At 45.5% G+C, this 20,488-nt stretch overlaps 1 protein-coding gene across 1 annotated transcript in view; it reads right to left on the minus strand.

The window, feature by feature from the left end:
• The window catches only part of CCNG1 (cyclin G1), a 28,573-nt gene extending 8,499 nt beyond the window's left edge, over nt 1-20,074 (minus strand). The window contains exons 1-5 of the mRNA XM_068277943.1: nt 19,860-20,074; nt 12,705-12,968; nt 8,964-9,217; nt 3,116-3,194; nt 766-864 (exon numbers count right to left, since the gene is read on the minus strand). Coding sequence (XP_068134044.1) covers nt 766-864; nt 3,116-3,194; nt 8,964-9,217; nt 12,705-12,968 — 696 coding nt within the window. The 5' untranslated portion in view covers nt 19,860-20,074. The remainder of the gene's footprint in view (nt 1-765; nt 865-3,115; nt 3,195-8,963; nt 9,218-12,704; nt 12,969-19,859) is intronic.
• Nucleotides 20,075-20,488: the final 414 nt, after the last annotated feature.

Here is a 20,488-nt window from a genome sequence, read left to right on the forward strand (position 1 = left end):
GGCCTGAGAAATCCTCCTGTGCGGCTTACCCCGAACTATGTTCAGGGTTACCGCCAGGAAGGTTAAGTAGTTAATGGTGTGGAAAAAAAGTTGCATTGTGCGTAACGCGTGTGATGCAATGCATACGGTGAAGCATCCAGTCTGTAAACCCCTTAGGCCTCATTCACACTGTAAAACGCAGATGGTGGAGCGATCGTAATGCAATACACGCAATCACACTGCCATCTGAGCGTCTGTGGGTTGTGCAGCGCATATAGTGTGAACATCAGACAGTGCAGCTTTTGCACTTCTAGTGTTCTTGCCTGTTGCACATGTTGCCAAAATGCGCACGGCAACGCGTATATTGTGAGCGAGGCCTTAGGGAGAAGCTTTGCAGTTATACTGAATCTATTCTTGCACTAAAATGGGCGCAAGTGAAAAAAAAAACCCACAACAACACGGGTGTTGCTAGAGCAATCCTAATATCTTACGCTACTTTCAAACTGAGGACCAACAGCATAGACCGCACCCAAACCTCATTCACCTCATAAAACACATTCTACATAATTTTGTGGAGGAGAACGGTAATGTACTACAGGTAATGTACTACAGTAATTTCTAGCATTGGTGCATTAGCTGGCCATCAGCCACTGTGGCATCTCCTGAAGCATATCAAAGGCGAGAAATAAGTCAGTTCCTGATGTACCATTACATTTTATATAACAAATATGTAATCAAAGTGAAGGGGAAGGAGGGAAACAAAAGTTTATAATCTAACCTTCTTACCTTGGAATGACTCTGTAATGATTCTATTACATCTATCAGTTCGTGTAGCTTCTGTTCCTGAACTTCTACAGCCAGTATCGACAAAGCTAACACAGAGGGCTAGGAAACAAAAAAAGAAAAAGTTAGACAGCGTATTCTAAGTTTAGCAGGACAGTCACAATAACAATGAATAAAATATAGTTTGTTTTTTTTTTTTTTTTATATTATTAATTTATAAATGTAGTCAGTGGTTTGCCCATTGTAAATCTTTCCACTTGATTTACATTCTGAAATTTATCGGGTTGGTACAAGACAAATAACATTTATATTGCGCATTTCTCCTGGCGGACTCAAAACGCGGGAGCTGCAGTCACCTCAGTAGGCAGTAGCAGTCTTAGAGCTAATTTCCATATGCGTGCTTACAGCCGCGCTTATGGAAACACGATCGCAGGGACAGCAGACAGAGCATAGACTGCACTGTCTGATGTTTCCATACATGTGCTGCTATTCACCACTGAATCGCAGCGCATGGTTGCTTGCATTTTGGGGTGACTGAATGGGATCGCAAGCGTCGCGAGTCACGTGGAACGCAGAGCCGCGCTGATCGCACGACTCTGCATTGCATAATGGAAACGAGCCCTTAGAGCTTGTTCACACTACGAGTGTATGCTGGTTTATTTTAAGCGCTGGCGATTTTAGAAATCGCCCCAAAAGCGCTTGTGCAATGATTCCCAACGATTCATTAAAATCGCAAAACGCACTACATGTACCATTTTCGGAGCGCTTTTGCTATAATGGAAGGTATAGGAAAATTGCAAAATGCTTGTATAGCGATTTCCCGAGTGCTTTTAAGAATAAATACATTGCATTTATTATTTTCCGGGTCAGAGGGAAAAAGCACTTTGAAAAAAGCTCAATAAATCGCTCAGCGCTTGCAATAGCGCTGGCGATTTATAATGTGAACAAGGCCTCGGGGAGTTTAGCCCAAAGACTCCTTGCTGAATAGGCGCTGGATTTTTGAACAGGAAGAGCCGAGATTTGAAACTGGGTCTCCTGTGTCAGAAGCAGAGCCCTTAAAGGAAACCTGAGATGAACTAAGTTTCAGGTTTTACACTTACCAGGGGTTTCCTCCAGCCCCCTCGAAGTCGCTCGGTCCCTCACCATCTTGTGACGAAGCGTGACTCGGCCAGAGTACCGAGCCGTCTATCTGGGGACAGGAGCGATCCGGGGAAACAGCGAGAGACTGAGCGGCCTCAAGAGGGCGGGAGGAAGCCCCAGGTAAGTATAAAACCTGAGACTTAGATTGTCTCAGGTACACTTTAACCATTACACCAGTGGCGTACCTAGAGTATTTGACACCCAGTGACAGCTAGATAGTGGTAGGGATTAGATTGGAAGCTCCTCGGGACAGTCAGTGACATGACTATGTACTCGGTAAAGTGCTGCAGAAGATGTCAGTGCTATATAAATACATAATATGGCAGGACATTAGACAATGTATGGTAGGATTAGATTGTGAGGTAAAGTGCTACAGGGTATGTCAGTGCTAAATCAATAAATAATTGGCAGGCCATTAGACATTGACTATGATAGGATTAGATTGTAAGTTCCTCTGAGGACAGTCAGTGACATGACTATGTACTCGGTAAAGTGCTGCAGAAGATGTCAGTGCTATATAAATACATAATAATATGGTAGGATATTAGACTATGACTATGGTAGGGATTAGATTGTGAGCTCCTCTGAGGATAGTCAGTGACATGACTACGTACTCTGTAAAGCGCTGCAGGAGATGTAGTGCTAAATGAATACATGTGGTCCCTGCCGTGCTCGGCCCTAGCTAAGGAATTCAATGCAGAGTACTGCTCGCTTGGAAGCCGTGCTGATAGCTTACCTCATCCGCCGTGCAGCATTTTCCGACCTCCTGTCCACTCAGCTCTGCTCCTAGCTTCTTGCACCTCTTCCTGCATCACGTTATTTCACAGGTGCAGGAGGAGGTGCCAGCACTAGGGGGAGAGCTGAGCAAACAGGAGGTCGGATAACGCTGGACTCCAGGCGCGGGTAAGATCAGCACTGCTTTCGCACACGCAATACTCTGCATCCAAGCTGGGGGTGACCCGAGCACAGAGTACACGGCTGGTTGCACGGGACTCCGGGTGTCACTCCCTCACCATGAAGACACCCGGGACGGGTCGCCCCTGACGCTTAGCGGTAGAAACGACACTGCATTACACTTTCCAGCCACTATCCAGAGAGGCTGATGGGTGCTGACATTCTACCTCACATCAAAGGAATGAAAAGGCCCTGCAGTTGCTGCGTCTTCCCACCGAAAATAAATAACCCCTAAGCAATTTCCCCTTCAATAACTCACCTTTGCTTTAGAGAATCCAATCTTGCAGTGGCAGGCTTTAAGATGTGTCTCCAGCCTCTCCAGTGTTAAAAGCCTTTGTCTGAGAAGAAAGGAGGAATAAATGTATACCCAATTAAAAGAAAATAAAAACAAGCAACCAGTAAATGCTGAAGTACAACTTTAAACTTTATTCCCTATAAAGATACTTTCCAAACTTAAAGTCAAGGCCAGATTTATATTTTTAGCACCCCTAGGCCAACTTTCTTGTTGCCCCTGCCCCCCTTCCATGAGCATCCGCCCCCTCCATTCCATGTACATCCCCTTTTCCATGTGTAAAATTCCTATATAGCAGCCTCTCTCTCCTTGATAGCTCTCTTGAACAGCATCATCCCTTTTCTTTGTGTTGCTACATATTTGCAGCTTTTCTTTTCAATTTGCAACCTCCTCCTCCATATGTAGCAACTCTTCTTCAATATCCAGCCCCCTCTCTTCTAGGTTAGTAGGGCTAGTAGAGATAAAAAACACAGGGACACCGGGAGCCCGATATCGTGTATTACCGTTGCGTAAGATGATCTAACATACCGTTCGGCCAGTTCCTTAGAATCCGGAAAAACTGTACAGATCTAAAGACATATGACATTCAGGCTGAGGTCTTGTCTAATAAATTCAAACGGAAACATTTCCCGAAATCACTGATTAAGGAAGCGAAGATCAGAGCCAGGAAGGCAGACAGACAGACCTTATTAAGGAAGGGGGCTGAATCCCGATCATCTGAAACTACCGATCAATCATCTGAAACACATTTTATAACTAGATTTGCAACGAACCATGTGGCCGTCAAGGAAGCCCTCACTAAACATTGGCAACTACTCTTGAATGACCCATTCTTGAAAAGTTCCCTAGGAAACAAACCAAAATGTGTGTTCAGAAGGGCAAAAACACTTAAGAATCACTTGGCCCCGAGTAGAATTAGATCCTTGAAACCCACAGGAAAACCAACGACCGTGATCGATGAAGGGGGAGTGGGAAGGTGTGGAGTGAAAAGATGCCTGTGTTGCCAAAGAATTTTGGATAAAAGTGAGGACTTTAAATCCACAACAACAGGAGAAACCTTCCAGATTAAAGAATATATGACATGTGGCTCACGATTTATAATTTATCTGATTACGTGCACATGTAACCTCCAATATGTGGGCAGAACTACACAGTCATGCAGAGAAAGATGGGGCCAACATAGGCGCAACATCCTGAAAGGATACACTAAACATGGTCTTTCCAGACACTGCAAAGAAGTACACGATCGAGACCCTACCACTCTTAACATCTGCCCCATAGAACAAATCCCCGAGGAGGCCATTGATAGATACGGCACACTAAGAGCAAGGGAAATGTATTGGGTGTTCAAGTTGAGAACCTTACACCCTGAAGGTCTCAACATCTGCCTTGAACATAATTTTTGAAGCAACTTGTCAATCTATAAGTTTCAACTCTTAAGCAAAATTACGAGTATGAATATCGGATTAAGTTCATATAGCATCCTGAGACAGGCTACACCACATAGGAAAAGAATAACTCACTGTACCCTCTCCCCATCCCGCCCCCCCTCCCCCCTCCCCCCTCCCTCCCCATCCTCTCTCCCCTCACCACATCGCCCAAACGCTCTTTCACCCAGCCCCCCCCCCCCCCCCCCCCAAATCCTCTACACCTTCCCTCTTCCCCTTCCCCCGTCCCCTCTGCACCGTCCTTCCTCCTCCTCCCCCTTCCCCCCCCCTGCCAGGTTATATATCTATACACTATGATTATCCCACTTAAAAACCCTACCTTTGATTATACACCTTGGACTATACAATCTGACTCTACCCACTTATAACAAAACAATTGAATCTACCCTAGTGGACTATTTCTCCACTGTAGGTTTAAATAGGACCCATAGACTCTTATATTTGGGGAAAGGGACTTCCTGCATGTTATAAGGTCATGCATGTTATAAGGCTATGAGGGTCCCACTACATCTCACAGCACCTTGTACTACAGGACTCCCCAAACCCCCCCCCCCTCCACCCCGCGCCTTTCCCCCCCCCCCCCCGCGCCTTCCCCCCCCCCTACAACATAACTTCCTCCGGTATGTATATGTAGTATATACATCTAGTACTGAAATTCCCCCTCCTCCGTTTTCTATCAAAGTTTTATAATTCTCCGTTACACCTATAGAGATTAGGTCCATTTAACAATAGGATCTCCACCAGAGCTCATGAGTTTATGGGTTAATGTAATACAACAATGTAATACAATACAATGTAATATGAGGTGTATAAACAACATAGATGTATAGTGAGAACCCACCCCATCACAGAGGTTGGGGCAAGAGCCCACCCCAGGCCCACCTCCCGGTCATCTATGCTAGTTTATATAGGTAGCGAAGAATAGTTTATACAGGTAGCGAAGAATAGGGCGAAACTTGTTTCTTATTCTCTTTTTATATATTATATTTTTATATCTATTAAATTTTACCAAAGAATTTTTTAACTACAACCGCCCCACAGAAATAGCTAGCACAACCAATATGGCCCCCGAGTTAGGATGGCCACGCGCAAGATGGCCGCCACCCTATTTTCCCCCTACTATGGGAACAGGATAGCCACACACAAGAGGGCCGCTGCATGTAGATACAGTGGCCACACACAAGATGGCCGCCGCTCGTACACTTCCCCTTTCGCTGACGCACTTCCGACGGATGTGACGTCACGATGCCCCCGGACTTCCGCGCACACGAACGTCAGTCTGCGGACATACACCTTTTAAAAGGGATACACCACAGACCGCACATATGGCGCCCACGCTGTATGTCTCTGCTATACAGGTAAGCCACTCTGCAGCCTCTTACATCTGGCCACATTTCCGCACCTATCTCCCTGACTGCCCGTGAGGCCATCAGGGATCACAAGTACTATTTATATAGGAACCTCGGGGCACGTCCTTTAGCCAGCATAACTGGCCACATCCTTTTTTCCAGGCGCTCTTCGTACCTATTAAAGACACAGACCCCTTACCAGTTTGGATTGCTATGGTAACCCCTGGCATTACACGGCCCCCATTCTTTCTAGATAGTCACCTCTCACTGATAGCCTAATAACTATACAAGAGTGTTACTATAGATTATATGTTAAGGTTAATTCAGCCCGATATGGGAAGCTATTGGATATAGACTTTATGTAGATATGGATATGAATATGGATCACTGTGTAGAGGTTAGTCTAGTTTGAAATTGGATTTCCTGTTAGTATTCTGAGTTTTTATGCTAATTATGTCTTATAGATGTCTGTATAATATAGTAATATATTTACAGTTTTAGGAGTTAGGCCCGGTTCACATTAGCGGTGGCTATCCGGAATAGCCGTGCCGGAGCCGCACCGCATGCTGGCCGGACGAAACGGACGCACGGCATAGCAATGTAAGTCTATGCCAGGGTTCACATGTGTCCGTTTCGTCCGGACCGGAGCCGGACCGGATCCGGACTCCGGTGTCCGTTCCAACATGCGCTATTTTTTGGTCCGGCTCCTCCGGCAGCCGTATCCGGGGCGGAGCCGGACTGCACCATCCGGCCAATGGAAACCAATGAGAACCGGAGAGCGCACAACACACTGGCAAAAAATCCGGATGTTCTACCCCACTTCCTATGCGGATTTTTGCGGCGATATTGGCTGGGGACACATGGGCAAGCATTTTGGAGTGGAGCAGCACAGCTGGATCCGGATCCGGAGATGTTGGCAGCATGTCGGAGGTGGAGGTGAGTGCTAAACAGCAGAGGGCCTGATTCCACAGGTCCCCCTTCTGCTGACCTCCCAGACCCCAACATTTTTTTTTGTTTTTATACAGGTTGTTACTCTTTAAGAATCCGGACCGCAACCGTGTTCATACCGCACGGAAACCGTATGCAACCGGACCGGATCCGGACAGGAACCGTACGGTTCAGGTCCGATCCGGCTCCGGTGCGGTCCGGACATCCGGTGCGGTTTTTGCAAAACCGCAAGTGTGAACCGGCCCTTAGAGATGATGTGTATGGGTACATACATATGTATACATGTGCTTATAATGTATATGTTTATGCATACAGATCTCGGAAAGTCCTTTTATGCATGCAAATTTTGTTATTTTTATTTTAATTTTGCTATTTTATATGAAGTGAGATGTTTTAGTCTAAGCGCCGTCTTGTTCTCATTTTTTCTTCTGAAGCACTTTATTTGACCTGAGGAAGCGACTTGTGGTCGCGAAACGCGTTGTCCTGTCCATAGTGCTATTAATAAACTCGATTTATATGATCCGTATGTGTCCGAGCCTACATAACAGGTAAGACGCATTACGCTTATCTGTGTTCAACTGACATTTTATATATTATGAGACTTAAGGGCGCCTCCCACAGTGTCTAATACTCTTCTAGGTTAGGCCACCCCCTTGGGCTGCAGCCACTCAAGGCCCGGGCCTTTGTGGCCTTTCCAAGAATGCTTCCCTGCTTAAAATAAACCTGTAGTCTCTCAGGGACAAAAGGTTAGATGCTTGCTTAGGAACAGGCCAGTATGGAGAAGCTCATACTCAGATGGAAGGGCAACCACAATAAATAGATTTGAGCCCTTGTAGGATATGCTTAGGGGGACACAGTGCTGAAATGATGGGCTCCAGGAGAACTGGAGAAGGCTCAGAACTAACCAGGGGCTTTCTACTACTTTTCTTAGAAGGTGCGGCTTTCCTAGGCCGTTATGGTGCACTACTATAGGGTGCAACCAGCCTTCATAATGCCACACTGACAGCTGTGTGAATGGTTTTTCACCTCACATGGGTGCCTGGCAGGAAGGCTGGTGGCGGCTTGTCTAGCTGACGCTAAACGCTTCCCTGATACTGCAAAGGTTGGCTTCAGTTCCTGTTGTTGCATCACATTTTGAGGTCCTAAAGGGACAGTGAAACGATGAACGCAGTCGACACTGGACGCTACATGTAAAATCCGAGAAAAAAACAACGGGATCTACCGCAACATTCATGCGAACGATGCCAAAAGCGGTTACCGTCGTTTAAAAACCGCTTCCATTCATTTGAATGGAACGGTGGTAGATCCATTTTAAACCTCACTTTCAGCCCTTTTTCTGATTAATTTGTCATTAAAAAAATCCCTGTGGGGGATACTTACCTCAGCAGGGGGAAGCCTCTATCTTCCTAACGAGGCTTCCACTGTCCTCCTCCATCATTCCGTTCAAGTGCCAGGATCCCCCAAAGTGCGGTGAGGTAAATATTTACCTACTGTAATCCTGCGCCGTTCTTCATTTGTGTTAAGGCAGAAATAGCTGAACCCGATCGATCCGCTCTACTGCGCAGGCGCGAGTCCTTTTGTGCCCCCCCCCCCCCCCCCAGCGGCAGGCTGAACACATTACCTCCTTCTCGCCGGAGGTCTTCCGATCTCTAAGAGCTTCATGCAACTTCCTGTGTAAACAGGAAGTTGCTCTTACAGATCGGAAGACCTCCGGCGAGAAGGGGGTAATGTGTTCAGCCTGCCGCCGCCGCCACCAATGATTGCAGGAGGGGGAGCGCTGAGAGGAGAGCCCGAGGTGAGGGGGGGGGATGTCCCCCCTCCCCACCGATCTGCGGCCACGCTCTCTTATGCTGCGACCCTTCCTGCCCCACAAAAGTCCCTGAGCGGGCCCGTGGGGGGCCCCCCGCAGCGGCAGGGGTCGCATTCCCCATATTGTTACGCCAGTGGTCTCTTTGAAGAAAAACACTAAAACAAATATAGCACTTCTGTAATCACTAGCAGCTTCTACTCACTTTTGGTTTATCAATATTATATTTTGCACATTTATAAACAAAAAAAATAATTGCTCACCTTTCGCCCAGCAGGTTCTCATAAACAAGGGAATGGTACAGATGTAACAGATGAAATGCAGTGGTAGCCTTCACCTTCCAGCCCAACTTTTCTAATATGATCTTCTCCATCCGCATCATGTCAAACACCGTAAACTTGTACTGGCTTATCCTGATCAAATCCGTGGCCAGAGGGACGTTTCTCTCCTCTTCTGTAGCTTTTACCGCCAGGTAGAAGCAGGTTAGGCCAACACAGCCTAGGTGCTTTGGCTGCACCTAGAAAGTAAAGGAAAATGTGTCTTGAGCGGGTCATTGGTTAAAATTGCCAGCAGACAGTCCTTGAATACGAGATGCCACTTTCCCGCTCGAGGTGTCGTAAGGACGCCTAAGAAGTTGTATCTCCTATGCTGTGATGAGAGTCGTGTTTGCAGCTCTTATTAATAAGTTGCTGGTGCCGAAAAAAAGGTGTAGTGGTGTTGCCAATAGCAACCAACGTATAGTTTCTTACACACACCTAAAAATGCTACAATTAAGCAAGGCAGAAAGCCATACGTAAACAGATAGTTGTTAAAGCGGACCTGAACTCAGAACTTCCTCTCAGCTCTAAAAGATAAGCAACAGCATAATACCATTTAAAGAAAAACATTTCTTTGTTACAGCTGATACAAATCCTGCACTATAAATCTGCAGTGTGTCTACTTTCTGATTTCATGTAAGCAGACATATTGTTAACCTGTGTTTACACATTAGCTGCTCTGTCTAGGCAGCCAGCTAAAACAGCTGAGATGTCAAATTATAGTTATGATTAGTCACAGATGAGAGGGAATTAGACAGGCTAAACTCTCTAGATACATACAGGGTGTATTTCTCTATGCTGTCCTTCTGTCCTGTGCAAGAGTTCAGGGCTACTTTAGGCATGGGATCCATCCACACTTGCCAACTAAAATGAAGCGGAGCGGGAGGTTTAGCACGATCCCGAAAGGCACAACTTTTCCTGGACCCGACAGACGCTGCGGATGCCCACAGAATCAGTGTAAGCCTATGGGAACGGACAGTGTCCATTCTCACTAGGCTGTTCCCCTTCTGTTCTGGATCTACTCAACTGTGTCTTTCGCTACCATTCTGGTCCACCGCCTCTGCTGGCACAAATGCCAGTATACTGTATATCTACCAGAGTCCCGGCAGAAGTATAGGGTTTAGTGGATTGCAAAGGACCAATGGGAATCCTCCCTAGCACCCGGGGAGATTATCATTGGTTCAATGAGTGGTGGACCAATGAGGATCCTCCCTGTTGCTTGGGAGGATTCCCATTGGTCTTTTGCAATCCAGTGGAAGCCTGCTTCTGCCTTGACTATGTATTGGCGCTTGTTCCCCTGAGACCAGCGGTGGTGCCAGCCGCAGCGTAGGACCCGAATGACTATGACGGCGGACCAGATGCATGGATATCTCACCGGACACTGCAGCAAAGCACAGCGTATTTGCTCAGGATAAGCTGTGAATGCATCATTGTGCATCTGGCGTAGTGTGGACCCAGCCTAAGGGCACAGTGGTTAAGTGGGCAGTGTGACTTCATAACGTTACACCTATGATGGCCTTCACACTTCTATAGCATCTAGTAAGCTGGTGGAGTGATGGCCATAGTCTACACTGGTAAATCAAAAGGCAAAAAGGACCCACCTCCACTTTTCATGCAAAGAAAAAAGATCAGAAAATTAGCACATGCTTGCCGACATCTCATTACACACCCCAATAAGGTTTCTGCATAAACCAGTGATCACTATTCCTCATTATCAATCCCCGAGCATTATCAGTAATGAGCAAAAATACCAAGATCCTTTTCGCATTAATTTTCACAAAAATAATGTTATGTTTGAGTTCCGTGAAAAATATAATTTATTTGCGTTTTTGCGGTAAAAATATGGATTTTTATGCTTTTGTGAAAACACGAAAACACAAGCTATTTTCACAAAAAAAAAAAATGTTCTCAAAATCGAAAATGGCATTTTCGATGCAAAAATGACTTTGGTGAAAATCTGCAAGCAACACTGGTAGCCAACGCATATGTACTTCTTGCATACTGACAATAGCAGGTTAGCCCAATTTTGGCATTGTTACGGTCAAGGTCTACTGGAGAGGATCAGGAAATGTGGGCACCAGGGGCTAATGGACTATTTGAACACCCCACAGGCTCTAATGCAAAATATCAGCTACTGGGCGCCAAAGAAGAAATTTGGGTGCCCGATAAAAATAGTAGGTGCCGGGCCCATCCAACAGTTTTTTTTTGGTTTGAGAATAAGTGTTTCGATAAATATCATTTTGAAATTAATTTTGAGCATTATAATATCGTAATATATTTGTATTAACATTATTTGCAGCAGAGAAATGGGGTTCTAGGGTTAGTAAGGGGGTTCTTAGGATTAGGCATCACCGGGGAGGTCTTAGGGTTAGGCACCACCAGGAGGGTCTTAAAAATAGGCACCACCAGGGGGGTCTTAGGGTTAGGCACCACCAGGGGGGGGGGGGGGTTAGGGTTAAGCACCATGATGGGGGTCTTAGGGTTAGGCACCACCGGGGGGGGTCTTAGGTTTAGGCACTACCGGGGGGGGGGGTCTTAGGGTTAGGCATCGGTAGAGAGAAGGTTCTGTGTGAGAGTTGGGTTAGGTTTAGTTGTAGTAAAATATCAGTAATATTTACCAATGTTTTACTACTTGCTCATTACAACTGTTTTCATTGTTACAGAAAATATTTAGCAATTTTTTTACTGTCATTTTAACATTTATTATTCTATCTCAGATGAAGATACTATCAAAATATTGTTATGGACAATTTCAGCTATACCCCGCGCCCTTATTTCCTTGCGCCCTTATTTGATCTATGCCTGCTGAAGACCAGGAACTATACATTAGGTTACCATAGGTCTGCAGACATCTGCAACAAATAACTGTGTTAGGCCCGGTTCACACTTGCGGTGGCCCTCCGGAATCGCCGTGCCGGAGCCGCACCGCTTGCAGAACGGACGGAACGGACGCACGGCATAGCAATGAAAGCCTATGCGTCCGTTCACATGCGTCCGTTCTGCCGAACCGGAGCTGGACCGGATCCGGGCCGGATCCGGACTCCGGCCTCCGTTCCAACATGCGCTATTTTTTCATCCGGCTCCTCCGGCAGCCGTATCCGGGGCGGAGCCGGACTGCACCATCCGGCCAATACATACCAATGGGAACCGGAGAGCGCACAACACACTGGCTGAGAAATCCGGATGTTCTACCCCACTTCCTATGGGGATTGTTGCGGCGATATTGGATGGGGACACATGGGCAAGCATTTTGGAGTGGAGCAGCACAGCTGGATCCGGATCCAGAGATGTTGGCAGCATGTCGGAGGTGGAGGTGAGTGCTAAACAGCAGAGGGCCTGATTCCACAGGTCCCCCTTCTGCTGACCTCCCAGACCCCAACATTTTTTTTGTTTTTAACGTAACTTTTGCCAAACGGATCCGGATCGCATCCTGATGGACACCTGATGCAACCTGACCGGATCCGGATCGGATCCGGATCAGAACCGTACGGTTCCGATCCGGATCCGGTCCGGATCCGGTCAGGTCATCCGGTCCGTTTGGCAAACAACCGCTAATGTGAACCGGGCCTTAATGAGTGTCAGGTTTATTTGCAGCTGTGATGGCAGTAACCTCAAATGTTGCTACTACTTTATAGTCCCATTATAAAATAAGACTTTCCAGGAATCCAACAGCAACAGACAACTTACCTTCATTTTCGCTAAAAAGCGGTCCACAAGGTTGACCGACAAGGAGAATGTCTCTATACTGAAACCAAAGAACTGAGTTAAGCTAAGCAAATCTTTCACTTCAAAGTCGCGAAGTCTGGCAGTCATTCGAAGGCCGTTGTCGTGAGAAGTTTCAATCAGCCGCAAACCACCAGATTTTGGCTGGCATTTCAGCTCCTGCTCCAAGAGTAAGTTCAGCTGGTGAAGAAGGTCCTGAGCTTCTGAGGTTACAAGTATGTCAATCATCTGAAATGCAAGCAAAAAGCCAGAGTCAGCAATGGTCTGTGCTGCTCTATACCTTCTGAGCCAAGTCACACCAACTCTACATGCACAAAAGAAGAACAGCTGATTAATTTGTTTATAAAGAAAGGGTGTTTCTGTATGTGGTGGGGACAAAAGCAACGTTCCATTTTCTGTTTGGAAGCCAAGTGGTGAAAGATAAAGAATGCTCAGTTATTAAGCATCATTTTTAGCTCCCAGGTCCGCTAAACAGCACATTAAAAATGTATGCTACCATATGGCTCATTATTTAAAAAAAAAAAACTTTCATTTTGCCTCATCTTTTTACATTAAAGGCTTAATTACAGGCAATATTTTTCTACCTTCTCTCTCTGCAAGCAGCAGAAAATGGAAGGATTTTTCTAATTAGACTTAATTGCCCAGAAGCTGAGTTCAAACAAACCCATTCAGCATTAGGGAGGGGGACACTGTTCTTCAAACAAATAAGATAAGTCACACTTGATGAGCTTCACACCAACCCTGGAAATGGCAGTGAAAAGAGATCAGGAAGGGGGTGGGGGGTTATCTTCTAAAACATGGCAGGCCTTTCAGCTATTTTATACCATGTGCTGTTAAGATCCCTTAAAGGGTGCATTCAAATTATGCAGGGTGCGTTATAGAGTAAATCACAATCATATAGCAACATGTTGCATTCACATCTACACGTTGTGTCGGGTTCCATCGTAATAATGCAAATTGAGCTGTGCGTTACTGGACACAACACCTATTACAAATCAAAGGCGACAAGGTACCATGCAATGCAAAGTGTGGGTTGCCGGAAGTCGCCCATTTTGAAATCTGTTGTGATGCGCATTGCAATGCATTCACTGTAAACTTAAAGGGAACCAAGCACCACTTTTGTTTCCAGGCTTCTAACTAGAAGGTGCCATGTCCCCCTTCCCCCCCCCCCCCCCCCCCCCCCCCCGGGCGGGCAGAGGCGGCGATGCACCGAGTGGACGGCGGGTGCTGCTGATTGATTGATTCCCTTATGCGGCCCAGCCTCATCCTGACTTTGCATCCGCGGGCCCCAGGTAAATTGAGTTTAAGACCCCTGCTATAGAGGCTACCATATTTATTTCCTTTTAAGCAATATCAGTTGCCTGGCTATCCTGCTGATCCTCTGCCTCTAATACTTTTAGCCATAGACCCTGAACAAGCACATGCGGCAGATCAGGTGTTTCTGACATTATTGTCAGATCTGACAAGATTAGCTGCATGCTTGTTTCTGGTGTTATTCAGACACTGCTGCAGTCAAATAGATCAGCAGCGCTGCCAGGCAACTGGTATTGTTTACAAGGAAATAAATATGTCAGCCTCCATATCCCTCTTGTTTCAGTTGTCCTTTTTAAAAGGTGAAGTAATTGCGACACAGAGAGCAGCAGTCCTCAAGCCCACCGCTCTGCCATTCTTCTCCGTCCCCCTCTTAAAATCCCCACATACCCCTGCCTGATGTGTGATCACACTGCGCACTATGAGTTGCGACGTAGTGCGCATGTGCAGAGCAATCAAGGATGCGCACCAGAGCTTGCGCAGTAGTGCTTGCCCTTGAACACTTACAGCTGCATGTACAAGGCAAAGGAGGGGGACGGAAGAGAACAGGGGGAGTGGTTGGCATAAGGACTGCTTCTTATACATGCCTGCTCCCTCTCTTTGTAGAAATTATCGTATATTCCGGCGTATAAGAAGACTGGGCATATAAGACAACCCCCCCAACTTTTCCAGTTAGAATATAATAATAATAATAGCAGTATTTGTATAGCGCCTTTCTCCTGTCGGACTCAAAGCGCTTGCGAGGCAGCCACTAGAGCGCACTCAGTAGGCAGTGTTAGGGAGACTTGCCCAAGAAACTCCTTACTGAATAGGTGCCGGCTTACTGGACAGGCAGAGCCGAGATTTGAACCCTGGTCTCCTGTGTCAGAGTCAGAGCCCTTAACCATTACACTATCCAGCCACTTGGGATATACTGGCCATATAAGACTACCCCTCTTCCAACTCACAACAAATAAAAATTGAAAAAACATCATATACTGGTGCTATGTATGAACAGATACTGGTGCTGTACTGTATGCAGGGCCGGCCCGTCACTTTTTGCCGTCTGAGGCAAATTTGGCAGAGCTGCTGCCGCCAGGCCCCACCCCCCCCCTTGTCAAGTGACAGGCAGCCTATTGGGTCAATTTAAAATGCGGGTATCTCGTTCTACAAAGTCACTGGACCTGAGAGGGCCCAGAGACCAGAGTGGGACAATTGGAGCAGCCGTTCAATTTGGGGTAGCGTGAGTAAGTTAGTAGTGCATGCTACAGATGTACAACCAGATGTAGCCATCAAAAGAGCCACAGCTGGCTCCCCAGCCATAGGTTCCCTACCCCTGGATTAGATTGTAAGCTCCTCTGAGGCACAGTTAGTGCCAAGACAATTTATACTCCGTACAGTGCTGCATAAGATGTTGGCGCTATATAAATAATAATTTATATAGCGCCAACATCTCCAAGATCCGCTCCTACCTGTCCCCTGACACCACTAAACTCCTTATCCACGCCCTTGTCATCTCCCGCCTAGACTACTGCAATTCTCTTTTATCTGGCCTCCCCTCTAACCGTACTGACCCACTTAAATTGGTAATGAATGCGGCAGCCAGACTGATACATTCTTCTCACCGCAGCGCCTCTACAACTCCGCTCTGTAAAGCACTACACTGGCTCCCCATCAGCTTTAGGATCAATTTCTAAATCCTGTGCTTTGCCTACAAATCAGTGCACAAGACCTGCCCAACCTACATCTCTGATCTGGTCCACAGGCACATACCAGCCCGCCCCCTCCGATCCTCCAATGACCTGCGCCTAGTCGCACCACGCATAGCTCAGTCACACGCACGATTGCAGGACTTCACCAGGGCCGCCCCTACTCTCTGGAACTCTCTCCCACCAGCCGTCAGACTCGCCCCCACCTTTAATTCCTTCAAACAAGCTCTCAAGACTCACCTCTTCACGCTCGCATACCCCCCTACACCAGCACCATAATATGTTCTGTTAGACCCCCTCTCAAAAGACGCACCTATTGTCTCCACCCCACCCTTTAGATTGTAAGCCTCCGGCAGGGCCCTCCTCCCTAACGTATCCAGCTTGATTATGCAATCTTACTCGCAACCACCCTCTTGTAGACTCGAACAGTCTCTATTTTGACCTATGATACTGTATTGTTATCAAATCATTTGCATGATCTTGTTTTGTTGTGAGTTTCCGTATGTTCTACCTGTATGTTAACCCATTTATCTATTGTGCAGCGCTGCGTAAGATGTTGGCGCTTTATAAATACAATAAATAATAATAATAATAATAATAATAGCTTCGGTTTTAAGAAGGCAAACTTTTGTTATGCGTACTATTTTTAGTAAGAGGGCTTTTTGGTCCTTTGAAGCCCCCTTACACACTCCTAGGAGTTCTGGGTCACTATGAGCTTGTTGGGCAATCTGCAACTCAGGAATATACTATCCATCCAGCTCTATTCAAAAGCATCAACCCATGACGAGATCCAGCTGCTGACAATGTAACACTGAGCTGTGAGATGAGCCTCCCCTCCTCCAGCCCAGACAGCCATCCAGACCAGGAAACAAAGCCTGTCACTGCAGCAGCCCCGCCCCCACATCAATTCCCCTGACACAAGCCCCGCCCAGCCCAGAGCTAGAGAGGGTGACTCAGACAGGCAGCCAGTTACAGCCTGTTTCATGGGACAAGCCCAGACCTGTTCCTTCTATAGCAAATAGGAGCTCTGTGCTGAGGCCTAACCAGGCCAGCTATGCTTAGCTTATGTAACCGAGAGCAGGGGGGATCTAACACAAAGAATGCTAAAATTCTGCTGCTATAGTCTTGAATTCTTCCATATAAAAGAGCTCTGTGCTTTGTTACAGCCCTGGCCTAGTGTTAAGGCCTGTACAGACTGAGTACAAGTAGTCATATTACTCGATTTTTGATTAAGCGATCTACTTTACTGGGTGATCAGCTACCGTGTTGATTGAAAGCTCGTTCACACTGCAGGCGGTTTCGTTTTTTTTCTTTTTGACACGCGGGCGATTTATCGCCCACCAAACGCTTGTGCAATGAATGTCTGTGAGAAGGTTCATATCAACGCAGGTCATGTACTGTCCGTTCAGTAAAGCGGTGTGTGTACTATTTTTGAGGCGATTTCGCCTCAATGGAAAGTATTAGAGAAACGCAAAACACTCACAAAACCACTTTCGCGTTTTTAAGAATAAATACATTTGTATTCATTCGTTTGCAGGTCAAAGAGTTCACTTCCTGACTTGCATCAGGGAGTGAATTACAAAACCGCTTGTAAAAAACGCTTAGAAAACCGCTAAGCACAAAAACGAATTGCCCACCTAAGCACCGAGAATCGGAAAAAAAGACGACTCAAAAACAGCCCAACGCAGACGGACACGAGCCGAGAGGAATGTGAACAAGGCCTGAAAGTCGATTGGCTAGTAGTACAACCGAGATCCTATGCAATTCTCCTTCACAATGTGCCTCTCTGCTCAGAAACCAAACTGAAATTATGTAAACAGTATATGATTGCGTTACAATCGACCAATATGCCTGATCAAGTAAATTGGTCGATTCAGCCAGATATCTGTAATTTTCCATTGATGGAGCAAAATGGAACTTAACGAAATCTCTACCGATCAAATAAAATGATCTAATCGAATGGTCAATCATACAGAAAAATCAACTGTCACCCAGAGATCATTTGGGTAACAGTTTAGGATTAGTGATGATGAATATCTGTACTGACGTCATTTGGCTACAAACAAGCAGCCTGTTCTTTTCTATGGAGAGGGAAAGGGGACAATGAGCAGAGGGCAACAAATAACAGCCATTTACAACAGTCCTTTAGTAATTTGGCACGATAGATATTGGGGACAACTGTACTGAGGCAGGGCTTTTACAGGAGAGCTGCACCAATGATTATCGAATACCATAAACCCGGCGTCTGTGCATAGCTTTAATCACACATCACAGTTTAGTAACCAGTTGCTATGAGAGATAAATTATTAAAATTGGTTCAAAGAGAAAGCAATCCCTCTGAGCAACCAATCTGGTCCACACTGTCACCCAAAATATGGAGTCCTGATCCCTGCCAGGTGACCTTCATTGTACAGGTGTAATTCACTGATGGTTGGGGGCACAGAACCCTTTAAAGCTATACACCAATGATTAAGGCCTATATACAGTACATATAGGCCCTAATTGCAATTTAGGGTTCAGATGACCATCCTCAACCAAGTACCCACTGGTTGTGGCCTTTCTGTTCTCGAGAGGCGTTATTAAAGCACCTAAAAAACTACATTATGATTACAGCACCTAAAATCCAGTCATTTTAAAAATTGTGAACTTGAACGCAGTCTAAATACTAGTTTTACACTTAAACGCAAATTGTACTATTTTCTGGATTGGTCCACAACGGATATGTTGAGGGATCTGTCCTGACATGTCCATTGAGGTAACGGAACACAAACTTCTGTTCAGACAACGGGTCACCTCAGACCACATTTTCTATGGCCTCCATAGTATAACCAGGTGTCCATATACAGACCAGTCATTCTTGGCGCTAGTCTACTTTAGACGACCCAGCAGGAACCCTCACAGGGATAAGTTCTTGAATCACAGTACCCTTTAACAGCACAAAACATTGTGATTGGGCAAATAGCATGGGCGTAGTTTACTACAACCTATTGGAAACTTAGAAGTTTGAGAGGATGTTGTCCACCCAATCCTGTTAGCTGAATTTCTCTGAAGTTTCCTGCTGGGTCCCCTAAAGTAGACTAGCACCTGACACATTACAATCCAGTTGTTACAACATTACGAATGACCCAGTTAATCTTTTTATAATACTTTTTTACTTCAGGAAATGACTGAGTGACTAGTCAAAAATCATCACTGAGCACTATAATCAGAATCATTAAAACAATTTTTTAAAACGATCGTCCTGTGTAACCATTCTCTTGAAAGACTGAATCACGTATGGCCAATTTACTCTTTACTTATTAGCTTATCGATGAAAAGATGGGGCAAGGGGTCACACTTGCAGGATTATAAACATATGCGCTTTATGGGCAGCATGGTGGCGTAGTGGTTAGTGCGCTTTTCTTACAGTTCTGGGTCCCTAGTTCGCATCCCAGCCAGGGCACTATCTACAAGAAGTTTCTATGTCCTACCCATGTCTGTGTGGGTTTCCTCCAGGCACTCCAGTTTCTTACCACAAAACATACAGATAAGTTAATTTTCTTCCCCCTAAATTGGCCATAGACTACGATACATACACTACACGATACATACATAGACATATGACTATGGTAGAGATTAGATTGTGAGCCCCTCTGAGGGACAGTTAAGTGACAAGACAATATACTCTGTACGGCGCTGCAGAAGATGTCGGTGCTATAATAATGCTACTGCGTTTGTCATTTTTTTCAGTGTGCATTTTTGATGCATTTTGTCTCAGTGAAATGCATAGTGCGATCCCTAAACGCAAGTGGAAAAGTCGTGCATGTTGTCCACGTTTTTTACAGAAATGCAAAGGAGAACAGCAGTAAAAATCGCAGTAGGACCATAGGAAACTATTATGTCCGTTTACGCATGCGACTTCGCATTGCGGCAAAATGTAAGCGATTTCACAAGCATGACTCTGCTGCTATAAATTGCTGTTTTAAGACAAGATATAAAATTGAAGTATAAAACATTGATCATTTATGCTACAGCACACAATACATTGGAATCCTAAGCTTCCATGCGGAAATGACACAAGAGGTTGTATGCATGCATTACAGTCACATCTGTTAAAGGGCAGTCTTTGGAATGACCTTACCTTTTGTTGGGGTGTGGGAGGTCGATCTCTTGAAAAGTTCTAAAAGTTTCTTTAAGATCTCGTCAAAACTTTTGGCTTCGTGCTTAATATAAGAAAATGCTTTCCTCAAGCATTAATATGGTTAAACGCTAAAGATAAATTAGTTTAAGCTTCCCCCACCCCAAATGACAGTCCCCTCCAGAGCTTCTTACTCAGCTGACTGTAAGAAAAAATCCCATGACAGCGCTTTATATAGCTAGGCACAAAGCCAGACCCTCCCCATTCCATTGGGCTGCACAACATCTCGCCTTTCATTCACTTTAGCTGGCAGTGTGCACCATCTGCTGGTAAACTGAGGGAATTGTCTCCATGTGAAATCATTTGGAATGCTATATACACTAGTCAAAAAAATCAAGGGAACACAAAAAATAAGACATCCTAGATCTGAATGAATGAAATATTATTATTAAATACTTCATTTTTTACATAGTTAAAATCACACAAAAATTATCAATGGAAACCAAATTTATCAACCTATGGAGGTCTGGATTTGGAGTCACACTCAAATTTAAAGTGGAAAAAAACACTACAGGCTGATCCAACTTTGATGTAATGTCCTTAAGACAAAATGAGGCTCAGTAGTGTGTGTG

Source organism: Hyperolius riggenbachi, chromosome 3, assembly GCF_040937935.1.
Source record: "Hyperolius riggenbachi isolate aHypRig1 chromosome 3, aHypRig1.pri, whole genome shotgun sequence".
Classification (NCBI taxonomy): Eukaryota; Metazoa; Chordata; class Amphibia; order Anura; family Hyperoliidae; genus Hyperolius; species Hyperolius riggenbachi.